This window comes from Hyaena hyaena, unplaced genomic scaffold, assembly GCF_003009895.1.
Source record: "Hyaena hyaena isolate Hyena2069 unplaced genomic scaffold, ASM300989v1 scaffold_120, whole genome shotgun sequence".
Taxonomy (NCBI): Eukaryota; Metazoa; Chordata; class Mammalia; order Carnivora; family Hyaenidae; genus Hyaena; species Hyaena hyaena.
The window spans coordinates 1,571,671-1,591,256 of record NW_024080752.1 but is presented as its reverse complement, the minus strand read 5'-3'; the positions used below and the strand labels follow the sequence as shown (position 1 = coordinate 1,591,256).

At 43.4% G+C, this 19,586-nt stretch overlaps 1 protein-coding gene across 1 annotated transcript in view; it reads left to right on the top strand.

Moving 5' to 3' along the window:
- Nucleotides 1-8,928, top strand: part of GLDN (gliomedin) — a 62,265-nt gene extending 53,337 nt beyond the window's left edge. Inside the window, exons 6-10 of the mRNA XM_039237083.1 lie at nt 1,769-1,897; nt 4,644-4,727; nt 4,825-4,950; nt 5,978-6,128; nt 8,442-8,928. Coding sequence (XP_039093014.1) covers nt 1,769-1,897; nt 4,644-4,727; nt 4,825-4,950; nt 5,978-6,128; nt 8,442-8,919 — 968 coding nt within the window. The 3' untranslated portion in view covers nt 8,920-8,928. The remainder of the gene's footprint in view (nt 1-1,768; nt 1,898-4,643; nt 4,728-4,824; nt 4,951-5,977; nt 6,129-8,441) is intronic.
- Nucleotides 8,929-19,586: the final 10,658 nt, after the last annotated feature.

Genomic DNA, 19,586 nt, shown 5'->3' with positions numbered 1-19,586 from the left:
GGATGTTGATCTTTTTTTTTTCTGTCTTCCAGCCCAGGTTCAAAGCAGATAGTTGGCATCTGGGGTGGGGAGGGGAGGTAAAGGCACAATAATCTGGAAGGACAATCACATGGTGGAAAGACAGGAGACAGCTGACAGTCATGGAGGAGGAAGGGACAGAAGAATTTTAAAAGCACAGTACTTCAGAGACATAACTATCCTGTTAATGTAGTCAATAAACATTTTTAAATATCAAAGAACACCATTCATGAATTAGAGACTTTTGTTGTAGCTGAGAATATGAATATGAAAATGAGTAAGTCAGGACATCTGTCCTCAAGAAGCTAGGATGATAGATGTTCAAGAATAATGACCCTGAATCAGTCACCCATCTAGCCTGCCAAAATTTATTGAGCACTTACTATTTGCCGGGCACTGTGCTCAAACCAAAGCATCAAGGAAAGCTCAAGTTATGAGTAGCATGCTTTGTTTCCAAAATAGGAAGGTTGCAGTGTAAAATATATAAAATTTAAGAAGTGTCTTGACAGGATCATATATTTGTGAATATACTTTGGAAGCACGAGATCATGTTATACTTCAGTTATATGGGAATCTACTCATCCAGAACACTGCACTCCCCTGTACTACTGAACCAGTGAGGGGTAATGACAAACCATTCAGAAAGGCAACATCGCTGAGTGTACCCCAATTCCAGAGACCAAGCAGAGCTGAGTATTCCCTGGTCAGAGAGCAAACAAGGCCTAGGAAGGTAGATCATGTCTGCTCTGCCTACAGATCTCTGCCCCTTCCTGAGTGGGCTTGGACCTGCCTCGAGCCTCTGTGACCCTGGCTTGCCCACTCTACAGAGACTGGAAAGGCTTATTTGGTTGCTGGGAAGAGGCAGCTAATAAGACCTTGGATCATCAGTCAGCTTAGTTCAGGAGGGTAGAGCCAAAGGGCTAAATGGTCCAGCATCTTCTGAATGCTCCAGACAACAGCACCTGCAAAGGACTGCACCCATTCATATTGGCCACCTAAAGTTAGAGATGTATAGGAATTCCAGCTGCTAGAGCACCCGTGCCAGTGATCTCAGTGGGTTCTCACAGGCCAAGACAGGGAGGATGAAACTTAGTCTGGAAGTAAAGAAACAGGCTCACAGGGTTAACCTGCCTGCCCAAGGTCACAGGCTGGGCAAGATCTCCTGATTTCTCCTACAGTTATGAACAGTGCTTCTCATACCTGGAAGCATATGAGGCAGCTTTAAAAAACACAGATGACCAATCTCCTTACCATTTTGTTCTAACTGTTCTGGATGGCGTCCTAGCATTCGAATTGTGTTAGACTGACTCTATGTGACTCTAAGAGGCAGTCAGCGTTGAGATCCTTCAACATGACCAGTGAAATGAGCATCAGCTTTGGCATGAGATGCACCTGAAGTTAAGTTGCAGCCCTGTTCCCAGTTGTGACCTTGGGCAAAGCACTGAACTTCCCCAAGACTGAGGTCACTGAAGGACTACTAATACTGTCTCACAGAATGGTTGGGAGGTACAATGGAGGGAAGATGTGTAAAATTCTTAGTGCAGTTCCTGGCACAGAGTTGGAACTCAACATCTACTACGAGTACTTCCTCAACTTTGCACAGCCAGGGCTAGAATACAGTTATGCCTGGGAATCATGGCTTATCAATCCTCCCCAGGACTGTTCATTCTCCTTTCCCCCCAGGAGAAACCCATCTCTGTTTATGGCTCTTGAATCAATCTCTCTCCCTGCCCCTCTTCTCTCTCTCCAGGTGCCAAAGGTGACCAAGGCCTGCCTGGCCCACCTGGGCCCCCAGGCCCTCCAGGTCCCCCAGGACCCCCCGGAAGTAGAAGAGCTAAAGGCCCGCGGCAGCCAAACATGTTCAATGGCCAGTGCCCAGGTCACCAGCCCCTGCCCCAGAGAACCCACCCCTTCGGCTAATGATCCCAAACTCTCAGGCTTTACAACCAGATTTTTTAAACAGAGGGAGGAGATTTTGCCTAAAACAAGAGTTTCCCCATGCAACATGTTGGTGGGTGGCTTGAGCAGTTTGCCCTGGAGGTGAGAACTTGTAGCAGGTTTAGAATTGGGCCTCCCATGCCCTTCCCTCATCACTCTCCCTTCATCTATCACCAGACTTCCTCTTCCTTGCCAAATCCACCATCCCTCTCCCCTGAAAGAGTCTCAAAGGCTAAGCCATTCACTCTGGGAACATGAAGGGCTTGGCTGATGCTGGGGAGACAAGAGGGAGGTTCAGATTGGTTAACTTCCCACAGTACCACAGTTCTGCCCTCACCACCATGAAGCTTTGTGTGCTAACCACGTGCAGGGGACAATGCTAAGTGATTGGTTCACAAAATAATACAGGACTTGGTATCACCACCAAATTATAGATACAAAACTGAAACCCTAAGAAGCTATTGTAGCTTACCCAAGGTCACTCAATTAGTAAGTGACAGAGCAGGAATTCAAACCAAAGTCTGACTGGCTCTAAAGTCCTGCTCTTAGAGCATCTTCCTTTCAGAGATGGAAATCCACACATAGAGACTAAGCCAACCCAGGGCAAGGGATGTCTGATCTCTGGCAGGCCAGAGGACTTGTGTGTTGGCCGATCTGTGACAGAGGTAGCCATGGGATTGAAAGCTAATTAGAAATCAAGGGCCATATAAATAGAAAATACTTTTAAGGTGATGCTAGAACTTCTTCCCAGAGTGATGACCCAGGACCGACTCCTGGTCAAGCCACAAGAAGACACCACTTGATGCCATCACATCAGTGGCAAAAAGGAGAGGAGGATCCTGACTAGAGTTTCTTTCGCACTTGCTATGGGCTTCCCTGCAGCTTCCCTACATGGTCTCTAGTTCTGTTTGGTGCCCTGGTCTTTTAGAAAGGCATTTTGGGGGCACACACTCAGCTGTCAGAGTGAGAAAATTGGTGCTTTCAAAGATCACTACCACCCTGCCCCCCAGTCAGTGCAGCCTAATTATAATTTTGCCCAGCAGTTAGCACCACGTGAAATCACAACCGAGCTGCCCACCTCTGTGGCTGGGACTCAGCACCACCCCCTCCCTTAGTTTCAGCCCTTTGTTCAGCTTCCCTTGGAGAATGAGCTGAGCGGAAACCTTCACCTGGGAAAAGGTGGAATATGACCTGAGCTTTTAGAGTCCCAGTTTGCTGAAGACTGTCACCCAGGGCACAGGTGCTGAAGAAGCACCCATCTCTGCCTGGCCTGCCTACTGAGTAGGGGCCAGGGCTCAGAGTGATGAAAACTGCTTAAAAGGAAAGGCCATAATCTTCCACTTGGCCTCCTAGAAATGAGTCCTTGGTTGCCAGGCATCCAGCATCTCAACTTGGCCTTCTCTTCTGCTCCAATTCTATTTCTTTAAGCTCCCTCCCGCCCCCACAGCTTTAGAATCAGGCTGGTACAACATGAATTAATGAGAGCCTTTTCTTCAGATAAAGAACAGGAGGGTCTCTCTGTCCCTTTCCTGTGCAAAACCCAAGTTCTTTAGCAGAAACTCCAGATGAAACTCAGAGGCAGCAGGATTGCATGGGGAAGAGGGAGTCATAACATATCCCCAAAACTGCTCTCATCAGGGCACAGGAGGACTCAAGGCAAACATAGGCTCATCCCACTAGAAAGAAGCTTAGAATACAGAGAGTCCTACCCTTTATTTTACTGATAAAAAAAAACCTCTCCAGATTATTCTGGGAGCTTTCCTTGGGACACTGGAGGTAATCCTTTCTACCTAGCAACTACAGGTGACTTGAACCCCTTAGAATTTGTCTAGGCAAGTGGGCCCGAACTTGTCTGGAAAGCCTGATTTACTTCAACCTGCCCTAGACCAGATCCTTCTCCCCAGCCAATCTGCTCCCTACCTTCACGCTGACGTGTTCCTCCCCACCTTCTCTGTCTTCTACTGCCCCAAGACACCTCTTAACCAAGGCCTGAATTTAGCCCATCTGTTAAAGGTAACAACTACAACCCAGATTTGATGACTTCTAGCTCAGTATAGCTTCAAACCAACTACAAATTGGGCATCTGTCAAGGACCCACATCCCATAGTATTTCATGCAGACACAGGTGGGAGGTGGCTGAGATTTCAAACACCTCCATGCTCCTTCTTCTTCTGTGATGCCTCCCTCTGTCATCCAGGAAGACAGGGTAAAGGGGGCCACCCTCTCATGAGGCCCAATAAGCTTCCCTGAAAGTGAAAATCCTTCCTGGAAAATGCAATCCATGATAGTGATACCTACCACCTGCCCAGAGAAGCCAGGAAAGTCTCAGTAAGGCTCTTCCTGCCCTCACTCCTCCCTCCCCCCAGAATGCTGAGGGCCTGAACAGACCACTTTTTCCCTTTTACTGACAGCTTGTTCAGATTTTATTATTTTAGAAACTGTGCTTCTGGAAAGCTTATTAGGAACTCACCAAGTGGTGGGGGTGCCAGGTGAGGGTGGGGAATTGGAAGTACGTGACTTGTTGCTTAAAAGCAAGCAACCAAAAAACTTGATAGACCTATCAAGTAAGGGATGCTTATAGGACTAGAGTCTGGAATGAGATGGGGGAGAGCACCAGTGACAAAGTTACACGAGTCTCATTGGACTGCCTACATTGGCTCTGATCATTGCCATTGTCGTTGTTTTAGGAGAGACATGTGCCATACCAAATGATGATACCTTGGTTGGAAAAGTGGATGAGAAAGGCGGGGAACACCATTCTCCACGAGCAGGTGCAGAAGCAAAACATCTTGTTCTGAAATTAAAAACTCGGATATCTTAAAGTCGTAACTGGTAAGTGAGTGACTTTCCTATCTCTTCTTTTGATAGAATCCATGATTGCTTCCATTGGAAATCCAACACAAGTACTGAAAGTTACAGAGACATTTGGGACTTGGATAAGAGAGTCTGCTAACAAGAGTGATGAGCGGATCTGGGTGACTGAACATTTCTCAGGTACCTTCACTTGGCAATGACCCACATCTGTGTGGGAGTTATGCCTTTCATCTGTTGCCTTCCTTCAAGCTTCTTCTATCTCTGTGTCTGAAATCCCTGCTGACAGGTGTCACAAAACTGCCCTTTATTTCAGAGAGCACATATGAGAGGGCAGAACACTTTTCTTAGTTGAGCACACTGGTGACAAGCCTTGCAGTCTTTGGTGACAAGGACATGACTGGGGTACTCCCAATATAACTGATCCAGTTTTAGGCAAATTATCCAGAAGGAAACAAATAGCATTATGACTACAGCCTTAAAATGCCCCAAACCATAATGTGGACTAAATGTAAGAGACAAATTCTTGTGCCCAGTCCACCTTTCTTTAAGGAGAGTACTTTTAGCCACCTTTCTTAGATATCTGTTGGACAGAGAGCCTAGGGGAGAAGGTGAGGCTCCATCTTGCAGACAGCCTGCATCTAAGCACGACCCTAGTCAGATTGCCCTGGAGGGACTTGGTCAGGGATTGCCAGTGAGGACTGCAGTAGTCTCATTCCAGAAAGGGTCTGACCATATTCACTGATCAGAGCGATAGCTGAGACACTGTGCTTCATTTCATCAGGGCTAAGTGATCAGTGGGTAGTAACTGTGCAGGTTACTAGCTGAGAAGGACTCTGACTCAGAAGGAAAGAGAAACACTGCGAATTAGTGGCAGGAGGAGGTAGGAGGTGACTGCCCAAGTGCCAAGTGTTTGCTGTTCCCAGTAGGGGCCTATATGGGTCTGATAGATTTTATGAACCATCTAGGGTGCACTGGGAGGGAGTGATACAGTTTTCCTGGGAGGAGCAAAGCCAATTCTGTGGCTCCTACCTTTGAAGCACAGTTCATGAATCCAGAGAAGAGAACTGGACTTAAGTTTGGGAGTCTGAGACTCCAACCTGGACATGGACCCTTGCAGGACACCTCACTCTCAATTTTCCTTCTTTGAACTTGCTCCCCTGATTCACTTCCAAGCTGTGATTGCCTCTTCCTGGCTTCCTCCCTGCAGGCATCAGGGTGAAGGAATTCAAAGACCAACCCTCCCTGTTGAATGGCACTTACACTCTCGTGCACCTCCCGTATTATTTCCATGGCTGTGGGCATGCCGTTCACAACAACTCTCTCTACTACCACAAAGGAGGATCCAACACCATAGTGAGGTGAGTCATTCAGGCCACGGCCCTCCTTCTCCTGCATCCCAGACAGCCCCTGGGTGGCGCTTTAGTAATCTGAGAGCTACTTAGGGGTAGGGACTGTGGTGCTGTCATCTTCCTGTCCCCAGAGCCTGGCACACAGAGGTCAGTCAGGGTTTGCTGAGTGAATGAACCACAGGACACAATGAGTGAGCCCCCTCACCCAGACCTGACCCGGGATCTGCAACATTGCTGGTGTCTCACCAAGAGTAAGGTGAGAGCCAGAGAGAAGTAGACCTGGAGTGATAAGGGCTGCAGTTTTCTCATCATATGAGAAAAGCAACAGCCAGAACCTCGCTCTCCCCAGGTGGGAAGGTATCACACACACTCAAAATTTCTGAAAAACTGTGGGTGTGAAGAATTTCATGTCACAGCTGAGATCACTGAAGACCAAGGATGACAATGCGTTTGGATTGATCTGTCACCTTAGCCAGGCCACCTCTCCTCTTCTCTGTTTTCCTGAGCGGAAGTAGTCTCTTGGGTAAGACTGTTCTCGGGGTGGCAGCCATGTCCTCCCGGCTCCCTGAAAGACTTGCTAAAATGTTGTCTTTGTGGCTCAAGAAGAAATCAAGTTCTGGGCCAAAGTGGCTTATCTTGGGCAAATGAAGAGAGCAGGGAGCTCGGTCACGTTCCAGCTTCGCCTACTCACTCCATGGCCTCAGACAAGACACTACCTCCTGTGGTCAGCAGCCCTCCAGCTGTGGCCTTATCTGAGATAATTCCAGCATTAAGAAAGCTACAGTCCAAGTCATTCAAAACAAGAGATAAGGACCTGAGGGAGGGCTGGGTCCCTCTTCTCTCGCCCTCACTGCCCTCCTCCACTTGGTGAGGTCCAACCGCAACAACTTTGCTAGCATTGGAGTGTGGGTGAGGATGGGGACGGGGCGCACAAAAGTTGTGGCTGGAAGCATCTCCCCCTCGCCTCCCTCTCCCAGGCTTCCTCGTCATTTCCATATCTCCCTGGCTACGTCTTTGGGCAAGTCTTGTGTTCACAGAAAACAACAACCAACCCACCTCCTGTTCAGAAGCCAGCGCGCCCCAGACAGATTCCTTCCTGTGACATTTCTCCTCATTTAATCCTGCAGCTCTCTACTGCCTGCCACAGCAGTGTTTACATAGGGATGAGGGTGGTAAGAGAGTTCCCGGGTGAGTGAGCCCCAGAGAGAGAATTGGCCTCTCCAAGCGTGTCTTCTAACGGAGCTACATGTGTCTGACACTGCTTTGGCCTGCTCTATGCCAGGCCACAGTAAGGGTGGGTGGGGGTGGCAGCCTGGAATTAGACCCTGTTTTTCCTGTGAGGGGACAGGCCTCCTCAAGAAACGTAGCTGCTAGGTACCAGACCAACAGTACGGATGGACCGATTGGCAGTCCTGAACTCCAGGCATTCAGAGGAAGGAGCAGAGGAAGGCAAGCAGGCTGTTCTCAAGGCCTCATTTTCCTCTGGTTTCTTCTCACACTTACCTCAGGGTCTCTTAATTGGCTTCAAGTTTGTTAGTTTAGATCCACCGCATATCCACAAATTCCCTCTTCTCCCATTTCTTCTCCAGCTCAATGGCACCCTCTTGTGTTTTTCTTCTCACTTAGCCTAACATTCCCGAATTTTCATTCCTGGAGTTAGGTTAACTTTTGAATCATAATCAACTTTTAGATATGGTCTGGTTTTGAAGTCTGCCTGGCCAGACAGCCTCCAGGAGCTGAGGACATGGGATTCCATGCCATAGCTAAACATATCCACTCACTTTTCTGACAAGAAAACTGACTTCATGGCCATGATTTGCCTACGTTTCTTCCCAGCTGACAACTTTCTTCTTCATTTAAACCACTGTGACATTTTTGTCTTAAAAATTCCAGCACAGGGTAGAGGAAACCCCACCAAACTTGCAGTTAGAAAACCTAAATTCAAACTCTGGCTACTTACTCATATTCCTGGGCTAGTCAGTTCTTTCTCATTTGTAAAATGAAGACTAGACTCAATCATTTTTTAAGGCCCTTTCAGGTCTAAGAATCTTAGGGCATTTCAGGAGGTTAGCAAACATCTGAGGAATCTTGAGGGTAAGGAAGTTTCCTGGTGTCACATGGCTCACAGGTGGACACTTAGATGTAGTCAGCATCCTTTACATCCTTGGTGCACAGAGCATTGTGGGTAAACCAGTAGACTTGGAACTTAGAAATGCAGAATCCCAAGCCCCACCCCAGTTTATTAGAGGAGGCAAAACAAACAAAAAACCCACCATTGTCCACAAAAGTGCTGACTTATATCTTCCTTTTATCACATTTCAGATTTGAATTTGGCAAAGAAACATCCCAAACTCTGAAACTTGAAAATGCCCTGTATTTTGATCGAAAATACCTTTTTGCCAATTCCAAGACTTACTTCAATTTAGCTGTGGATGAAAAGGGCCTTTGGATTATCTATGCCTCAAGTGTGGATGGCTCAAGCATTCTTGTCGCTCAGTTGGATCAGAGAACATTCTCTGTGGTCCAGCACATCAACACTACGTACCCCAAGACCAAGGCCGGCAACGCCTTCATTGCCCGAGGGATCCTTTATGTCACGGACACCAAAGATCTGAGGATAACGTTTGCCTTTGATTTGTTAGGAGGGAAACAGATCAATGCAAACTTTGATTTAAGAACTTCCCAGTCTGTTCTTGCCATGTTATCCTACAATATGAGAGACCAGCATTTATATTCATGGGAAGATGGTCATTTAATGCTTTATCCTGTGCGGTTTTTGTCAGCTACAATAAACCAGTGATGAGATGCATTCTGTTCCCCCTTGGTAAATTTCAGATGTTCTCTGTTACCATTAATATTCCAACATAAATCTTTAGGGTAACCAGATACTTAGCTGTCATAATCTCGTGACTTGAGTGTTTATATGGTCAGAGAACCGCCTTTAAATTCTGATTCCTTAGAGGAAAATAGCAGCAGTCTGGAAGTCAAGATGGCTATGATTTGGTGATTTTTCCACAGACCATCTGGGCAAGTTATCCTTCTCTCTTTGGGCCTTGTTTTCCTGACTGGTAATATGAAAGGGCTGCCAAAGATGATTGGCAAGATTTCCTCCACCTGTAGGAATTTCTGTGCTTCTCGGCTGTTGCTGCTTTCACAGCTGTTATATATTTGGTTTTGGTTTTGGGTTTTTAGCCACGTGTTGAGTAAATTTTACCTCCGAGTTGATAAGCTCGAGTACTTGAACAATGAATTCCTTAGTACTGACTTGTGGTCAGTGCTTTGGGAAGCTGCATGGACCCTTTAAGGCTCTGAAGGGGCCACATTACCCATAATATATTACCTTTCTCTGCACCCGCACCTGCCACCACAGCACCAGAATGCCCATCATCCTCAGCTCGTGATTGCCACTCCCAGGTAAACAAGAGCCAGGCACAGCTACACGCTCGGGTTTGCTAATGAAATAGAAACAGCCCCTTCTGGATTCTTGTTGGTCTGATCATGCTGTAGATCACAAACACTGAATCCTCCAGCCCCCTGGCTGCTGCTTTCACTGCTATGCATCTGCTATCCAAGTGCTAAATATTATTTGAGTAGACGATAATCTGGCTAGAACCATGGGAAGCCCTTTGCAGTTTTTGGAAGAGGCACCATTTGTGATTATTATCTAGAACAAGGGCAGGCAAATCATGGCCCTTAGGCTAATGCTAGACCATTGCAAGTTTTTGTGAAGTTGTGTTAGAACAGGGTCACTCGCCTTTGCTTGTGTATCAGTTTGTGACTGCTTTTACTCTACAGTGGCAGAACTGAGTTGTTGGAAAAAAGTTGAGAAGGGGCCCGCAAAACCTAAAACATATACTCTTTGGCCCTTTACAGCAAAAGTTTGCTGACTTGTGATCTAGGATATAGAGTGAGTCTGATTGTTGGCAGGGCTTATTCGCCAGACGCTGCTTGTTATATTTTGTTTTATTCCATACAAAGAAGAAATCCTGTGTATGGTTTGAGTGTTTGGTATAGGGGAAGGGTTAGAATAGCATAAAATTAAGTGACCTGCCCCAAAAGCAGTTAGTAAACCACTCTTTCCCTAATATAGTTTCAAAGGATATGTTCTGCTCCCATTGGAAGCCAGGAGAAAAATCCAGCTTAACTTGCACCTGAATGTCCTTAAGTACATATTTTCTGTCAATTCAGTTCTTCAGACATCCTGCAGCCTGGGGTATGGGCAGGGCTGCTGAGAGGAGAGAGGAATCAAGAAAGCTACTGGGGTCCCACAGCCAAGAAGGAAGGGACCTAGGGAAAATCTTACGTAAAGATTTTTTTATCCTTTTGATTTCACTGAATTCATGTGTGTGTTGGAGGAGAGCTATACCCTCAGGGTTTTTCATACTTGGGGGTCCAGAGTGTGGCCTGATAACTTATTTAACAGAAACATTTTAAAACTTAGGGGCTATACAGATTTGGGTATTTAAATCTCCCCACCCCCTGAAAACACTTAGGCAGCTACTGGGGACTTCTTTGTTGTTGTATTCTCAAAATAATGGATATTTGAAATCTTTCCTCCACGTTTCTGTTAGATTGGCTGTGTCTTGTCTAAAGTTTAAAAAAAAATACTCTTCAGATTCATGTTTTGTAATAAAATAAAATAGTTTCATGCTTAAGATTAACGCATTTAATGAATACTAGTCTTTTAAAGTATTTGAATATATGCATTTCTGTTTCTGGACACATTGGACTTGGATATGAATACAGTTTCATAGTAATGGTGGTAGTAGTAATATCTACATCCAACACTAATTTTATATACGGTAGCAACCAAAGAAGTTTGTTGAATTAGCACATATTCCTTTTAGAAAAAAAATTATAGAAACCTCAGTCTTGATATCTGAGCTATCCTGACTCCCTTAATTGTGGGTACGGGATCATATACTTATCGCTAGAGAAGCTCATATTTTTTTCCCATGTCAAACTAATATCAGGATAACTGAGTTATTCAGGGTGTAGGGTAACACTATAATGGGGTTGAAGGTTTGTCTTCACAGAAGGCAAAGAAGTCGGATTTTACTCATCCGTGCCTGCAAACACTACTTTATTTTTTAAAAAAAAGTTTGGGCTTACTGCTAAAGTAGAATGTACAACCTAATGTTTTTAAGTCAAGATATCATTTTAGAAGTTTACATTTGCTGCTTACAATCAAAGCTGCTTTAAAGTACTTTTCAAATATCTGCACTTCTGATGTCAGAATCAAAGCAGATAATTGGCTAATTCTTCTTTAATCTAAAATAGATAGCTTTCCCTTGGAAAGTAAATACAACTCTCCTCCCAACCTCAAAAGTAGGCCAGAAGCTATTTCAAAGCATTTTCTTTCAAAGTGATAATGTGTCCTATCAAAGCTGTGCAGGTGGTCGGGGTCTCAGTGGATTACTAAGCCTAGATGTTATGACAGAGAAAGAGTTCTGGGGTGAAAGCTTTAAAATGAGCAGTTCAGGGGCACGTGGGTGGTTCAGTCAGCTAAGCATTGGACTTTGGCTCAGATCGTGATCTCACGTTCGTGAGTTCGAGTCCCACTTCGGGCTCTGTGCTGACAGCTCAGAGCCTGGACCCTGCTTCGAATTCTGTGTCTTCCTCTCTGTCTGCCCCTCCCTTGCTCATGCTCTGTCTGTCTCTGTCTCATAAATAAATAGTAAAAAAAATAAAATGAGGAGTTCTGGGTTTAGGTTCCTTCCCAGTCATTCCCTTGAAGGTTGCCAAGTGAGGGTCAAATGAGACGCTATGATCCTTGAAGAGCCGGGAGTCATTTTCCAACTGCAAGGGTACATTTTGGCTATGACTGATGTCAAACCATGTGAAGTATGTGATAGGGCTTCTCAGTTTCCCCGCCTCTGCTGGAAGCTGGTGTAGCACACTACTAAAAGATGTGATGTCCAATCTGTAACCACAGATCTGAACAATTCTGAAAAATGAATCATGATGAATGTCTCTTTTTTGGATGTCATTTATTTAACGTTAGTCAATAAAATAAGTCACACGTTGAAACAAGTGTATGCTTATTTTTTACCTCCTGCTAATTTACATTTAAAAGAAAAAATAACAACCCAAAAGAGTATTGTGGAAGAATTACATTGGTTGCTCCTCTGTTGAAACTCTTGCAATTTGCTGACTCCTGAATACCGAAAAGTAATTGATATGGACTATGTGTTCTCTATAGGAAAACCTGGACAATGTAAAAACCAGTAACTACAACTGGAGACAGACATAAATGCAGTGAAGATCTACTAACTTACTTACATAGGCAAAGCAACTGGGAAGGACATAATATTTTGGTCTAAAAATAAAACAGGACAGATTTTTTTTTCAAATACTTTGAGAGAAATTTATTATAAATATTAGTGGGAAAATATGTCCAATTTATATAGTTTCTACTTGGATAACAGTAGCATTTTTTTTTTACAAATAGTTTATTTTCAAATTAGTTTCCACATAACACTCAGTGCTCATCCCCACAAGTGTCCTCCTCCATGCCCATCCCCCCCTCCCCCCCACATCCATCAGTCCTCAGTTTTTGTCAGCATTCAAGAGTCTCTCATGGTTTGCCTCTCTCCCTTTCCCCCACCATTTCCGCCCTTCTTCTCCCCCTTGTTCCTCCGTCAAGTTCCTCCTAATCCTCCTATACGTGCAAACATATGATATTTGTCCTTCTCTGCCTGACTTATTTCGCTCAGCATAACACCCTCAAGGTCCATCCATGTTGCTACACATGGCCAGATTTCATTGTTTCTCATTGCCATGTAGTATTCCATGGTATAGATAAACCACATCTTCTTGATCCATTCATCTGTTGATGGACACTTAGGCTCTTTCCATGTTTTAGCTATTGTGGAGAGTGCTGCTATGAACATTGGGGTACATGTGCTCCTATGCCTCAGCATTTCTGTATCCCTTGGGTAAATTCCTAGCAGTGCTATTGCTGGGTCATAGGGGAGTTCTATTGTTAGTTTCCTGAGGAACCTCCACACTGTTTTCCAGAGGGGCTGTACCAGTTTACATTCCCACCAACAGTGTAGGAGGGTGCCCATTTCTCCACATCCTTGCCAGCATCTAGAGTCCTCTGATTTGCTCATTTTAGCCACTCTGACTGGCATGAGGTGGTATCTCAGTGTGGTTTTGATTTGTATTTCCCTGATGAGGAGGGATGCTGAGCATCGTTTCATGAGTCTGTTGGCCATCTGGATGTCCTCTTTGGAGAAGTGTCTGTTCATATCTTCTGCACATTTCTTCACTGGGTTGTTTGTTTTTCGGGTGTGAAGTTTGGTGAGTTCCTTATAGATTCTGGATATTAACCCTTTATTTGATATGTCATTTGCAACTATCTTTTCCCATTCCGTTGGTTGCCTATTAGTTTTGTGGGTTGTTTCCTTTGCTGTGCAGAAGCTTTTAATCTTGATGAGGTCCCAATAGTTTATTTTTGCTCTTGATTCCCTTGCTTTGGGGGATGTGTCAAGTAAGAAGTTGCTGCAGTGGAGGTCAAGGAGGTTGTTTCCTGCTTTCTCCTCTAGGGTGTTGATAGTTTCCTGAAAATAGGACAGATTTTTAAAAAACTGAATTGGTGCGAATTTGGGCAGGTATCTTAATCCCTTAACCTCTGTTTCATCTGTAAAATGTATAATAGTATTACCTCCTTTGGTTTTTCTGTATGAAATGAGAAATGCTATGAAAATGATACAATTCTTGATAAATTATTGTTGTTACTTTTACAGTTCATCTTTAAGGAGAATCAGATTCTTGCAGCCTTATTCAAGGGTTGCAGGAATGCATCAGGGAAACCACAGCACAGCTTGTCTGCTGGCCTATTTGATTAGGCAGTTAACACTTCACACCACCAAAAGTGGTTCTTAGCAGCATAACAGATTTACGATAAAACTGGTCCTAAGAGTGAAAAAATTTGACTTTTCCCTCTGCCCTTCCCCCAACCCTTCCACAGGTGCTGAATCAAGGGCACTCCTCAATGACACCCTCCTGGCTGAACTCCAGCCCAGAGCTTGCTTCCTGGGAAACCCAACTTACTGTAGAGTTGCCAGATAAAATAAGGATGCCCAGTTAAAACTTAAATTCAGATAAAGGACAACCACAAGATTTTTCAGTGTAAGTATGTTCCAGGTATGGCACAGAAGAATATATTCACAATTAAAACTTGTTTATCTGAAAATCTAATTTGACTGGGAGTCCTACAACCCTAAACAGATGAAGTCCTAAAAGAGGCCACAGAGATTGGGTTTTGGAGCTGGATCATTCACCACCTGTTGACAGTGAGAACCCCACTGCTGATAGTAGATTGAGCACAATTAGCCTTTGGGACAATGAGATGGTCCATTTGTTAAAACTTTGATTGGTGTTGAGTGGTGTGCCAGTGGAAAGGAATCCCTTAGCTAATGTTATGTATCAGATGATTGAGAATTAGGGAGAAATAGGGACTAAAAACTTAATAAAACCAGGAGGCTGTTGCTAAGATTGATTGACCCTCAGGAAAAAGATAAAATGCTGAAACCAATTAATTGCCAAGTGAAAGCTATGGAAAAGCCCCGGTAGAGCCTCCTTCGCAGCATACAAAGAGGCTCTCCTCTCTTGCAGTAGAGAGCAGGAAAAACCGAGGACCCAACCCTGGACTTGATCAGAGTTGCCAAGCTCTGAAGAAGGGGAAACGCTCAGTGAGACAAGTTTGTTGTACCCAGGTGAGGACCCATCCAGCCAGGGAAAGATTGGGAATCTGCCAAATAGGGTGGGGGTATCTTGGTTGGCTCCTTCCAAATTTGGTGTGTGTTGTATTCATGGTCATTTGGAAATACAGAGGAAATTCAGGGTTGGAGTACGTGAAGCTTGTTGGTGATTTTTTTTTTCTGCGAAAGGCCAGATAGTAAATAATTTCCACTTTGTGGGCCACACTGTCTCTGCTTAACTACTTACCTCTGCTTTTGTAGCTAGAAACACCCCAGACAACACAGAAGTGAGGAAGCATAGCTATATCTCAGAAAACTTCGTGGACACTGAAATTTGAATTTTACAATATCAAGTGTCCCAAAATGTTTTTCTTCTGGCTTTTTTCTTAACTCTTTAAAAATGTAAAAACCCTTCTTGACTTACAGATTGTACAAAAACAGGTGGTAGGCTGTATTCGACCTACAGCCCAGTTTGCTGACCCTTGATGTGATACTGTGATTTAGAGTTAGACATACATATTTGTTCTTTGTCCCCTTTTCTTACACAGAGCTCCTAAAACTATTGGAATCTCTCGTGATGAGAGCCATAAGAGTTGTCTTTTATTGTTAATGAGGTGACTTTTGAAAAGGCCCTAAATAACCTATTTATTATGGAGGCTGGTTACCAGGGCACGCAAATATGTCATTAGAAGGTTTCGACTTTGAGTCCCACCCTGACCTCCAGGGAGGGGAGATAGGCTGGAGGTTAAATCAGTTGCCAGCAGCCAATGATTTAATCAATCATGGCTATGTAATGAAGCCTCCATTAAAAATCCAAAAGGACTTAGTGTATTTTCTGTATTTATGAGTCTGTTTCTCTTTTTATTGTTTTATTGAAGTTTTTTTTCCTCTGTATTTATGGTTCTATTTCTGCTTTTTTTGTGTGTATTTTGGTTTTTTGATTCTACATTTAAGTGAAATCTATGCTGTATTTGTCTTTGGCTTATTTCACTTATCACAATATCCTTTAGGTCCATCCATATTGTCTCAAATGGCAAGAACTCATTCTTTTTTATGGCCAAGTAATATATTTTTGTTCAATTTGATTTTTTTATTTTTTAATACTTTTTTATATTTTTTAAATAGTTTATTGTCAAGCTGGTTTCCATATAACACCCAGTGCTCATCCCCACAAGTGCCCTCCTCCATGCCTATCACCCTCCTTCCCTTTCCCCTGACCCGCATCAACCCTCAATTTGTTCTTGGCATTCAAGAGTCTCTCATGATTTGCCTCCTTCCCTCTCCCCCACTATTTTTCCCCTTCTTCTCCACCATGGTCTTCCGTTAAGTTCCTCCTAATTCTCCTATACGTGCAAACATATGGTATCTGTTCTTCTCTGCCTGACTTCTTTCGCTCAGCATAACACCCTCAAGGTCCATCCATGTTGCTACACAAGGCCATATTTCATTCTTTCTCATTGTATGGCCAAGTAATTACATTGTGTATGTACACCACATCTTTCTTTACCCATTCATCTATCAGTGGATACTTAGGTTGCTTCCCTATCTTGGCTATTGTGTATAACAGTGCAATAAACACAGGGGTGTGTATATCTTTACAAATACACTTTAGTGTACAAATATCTTTAGTGTTTGTTTCCTTCAGGTAAATACTCAGAAGTTGAATTACTGCATCATATGGTAGTTCTGTTTTTAATTTTTTTAGGAACCTCCATAGTGTTTTCCATAGTGGCTACACCAATTTACATTCCCACCAAGAGTCACAAGGGTTCCCTTATCTCCACATCCTTGCCAACATTTGTTGTTTCTGGTCTCTTTGATACTAGCCATTCTATTCAACACCAAATCATCATCACTATCTGATTAAAGAATGGATAAAAGACCTGAATAGACATTTTTCCAAAGAAGACCTACAAATAGCCAACAAACACATGAAAAGACAGTCAACATCACTAATTATCAAAGAAATGCAAATCGAAACCACAATGAGATACCCCTCACACCAATCATTCTGCCTTTAATGGAGGTATTTAAACAAGGGACTAGTAAACTACAGTCTGTTGGGTTATCTTTCTTGTAAGTAATGTTTTATTGGAATGTAACCAAAGTCATTTCTTTATGTATTGACTGACACTGTTTTTGTGCTACAAGAGCAGAGTTACGTAGTTGCTACATATGCAAACGTGAAATAAGTACTAATTAGCCCTTTAAGAAAAGGTTTGCTGACCCTTGGTTAGACCATTAACATTTATTTTTTAAAAACTTTTAAATGTTTTATTTACTTTTTTGAGAGAGACAGCGTGAGCAGGGCAGGGTCAGGGAGAGACGGAGACACAGGATCAGAAGCAGGCTCCAGGCTCTGAGCTAGCTGTCACCACAGAGCCCAACCCAGGGCTTGAACCCATGAACCATGAGATCATGACCTGAGCCGAAGTCGGACGCTCAACCGACTGAGCCCCCCAGGAGCCCCATTATGGTTGATTTAAATCTATAATCTTGATATTGTCTCATCTTTTGTTTTTCTTTTCTACTGTCTTTTGAAATGATAAAAAATTTTAAATAATTCTACCTTATTTTCTTTCTTGGCTTATTATAATAAGTATAATGAGTTATAAAAAATTTACTATTTTATTTTCCTTTAGAGTTTATTGTGTATATTTTTATCAGTGTACCTGTACATCTTCAATGTAAGAAATTTAGAAGAATATATTTCCATTCTCATTTCCTGGCCTTTGTGCTAGTGTTCTCGTACATTTTTACCTGTACATATGTTATGCAACCAGAAAGTATTATTATTTTTGATTCAAGTGGACAATCACCTTTTAAAGATATTTAAATGATGTTGAAAAAAGTATATCCTTCACCTATGTAGTTACCAGTGCTGGTGCTTTGTGTTTCTTTGTGCAGCTAGATCTCCATCTGGTATCATTCCTATTTGGGTTGAGAGGCTGACTTCCTGTACATGACTTTCACATTTCTTAGTGCAGATATGCTGGTGATAAATTCATTTACCTTTTGCATGTTGAAGTCTTTATTTTACATTCTTTTTGTGCTCATTTTTTGGCAAGGCAATTAGGTCTTTCTTGCTTTTTCCCCCAGTTTGAGTGATAATTGACTGATAATGTTCCATACTTCTAGGTGTACAACATAATTATAGGATATATGTATATAGAGTGAAAAAATTATCACAGTAAGTTTAGCTAACATCTATCACCTCACATAGATTTTTTTCTTGTGATGGGAACTTGTGTGTGTGTGTGTGTGTGATGAAAACTTTAAAAAGTCTACTCTTGTAGCAATTTTTAATTATGCAATATGGTATTAAATATAGTTACATTATACATTATATCCTCAGAACTTAGGTATTCTATAACTGGAAGCTGTTATCTTTACCTCACATTCATGTATTTCCCACTAATAAGCCCCTCTTCAAACAATCTATTCTGTCTCTGTAATTTTGGTTTTCTTAGATTCCACGTATAAGTTAGATGATAAGAGTATCTTTCTCTGCCAGACTTATTTCACTGAGCATAATGCCTCAAGCATGAATCTCAGGTTGTCACAAAAGGCAGAATTTGTTACATTTTAACCAATGAAAAATATTCCATTATATATATATAAACCATATTTACATGATCAAGTCATAGATCAATGGTCAAATAGGTTGTTTCCAAATTAGGCTGTCATTGTAATTGTAGCTATGACTACAATGAACATGTGGATGCAAACAGCTTTTCCAGATAGAGATTTCATTCCCGTTGGATAAATACCCAGGCTAGAATGTGGAATCATATGAAAGTTCAATTTTTAATAATTTGAACCTCCATAATGTTTTCCATATGTTGGCAATTGATATTGCCAACAACAGTGAAAAGCAAATCCCTTTTACTCATTCTCACTGATACTTGTTATCCCTTTGTTACATTTCTTTTTCATGTTATCTCTTTGTTTTAAAAGGTATAAGGTGCTACGTCATTGTGGTTTAGATTTGCATCGTTCTAGTTCATGATGTTGAGCCCTTCTCACATTCCTGCTGGCTATGGTCTATTTGGGAAAGTGTCGATCTACTTGGTGCTCCATTACACAATGGACTCGTGATCGTTTAAGCAAGCTGGCGACCAGAGTTAATCAGGTCAGTGTTCTGGGGGAAAAAAGAGAGAAAAGAGAAAGAAGAAGAAAAAAAGAAAGAGTAAAAAAGGGAAAAAAAAAAGAAAAAAAAAGGGAGGAGGGCACCTCTCAGGCAGGGATGGGCGTGGTGTGATCCAATGCCTCAGGCGGGAGTTCTGCCTTGGCGGTTGTGGGGAGGAGAGTGATGGTGCTCCAGTCCCTTCTTGAACCCCGCGCTGCACCTCGCTTTTTTGGGCGTGTAAACTCCCCGTACCGGGGGCGCAGCCGAAGTCGGTTGCACTCTTCAACCCAGGCCAGTCCCAATCTCCAAATCCTCGTCCGCGCGCCCCGCTGAAGTTGCCTTAGACACAGCTTCCCAGGCAACCCCCTCGGGCAATTCCAGGCCCCCTGCCGAGCTCTGGGGGCGGAGTCAGAATCGCTGCTTCCTTCTCTGGGTTGGGCTGGCGTGCATGGGCAGGGGCTTGCCTGCCGGGTGCTCTGAGCCCGAGCCCGCTGGAGTGAGGAAAACCGGGTCCCTCTATGGCTCGTCACCCGAAACACGAACTCACAGGCTAATTTCCCAGTTTTTAGTTCCTTGCCTTCCCTCTCGAGTCCCAGCCAGCCAGGGGCGCGGACGCCCGGTGTCTGCGCG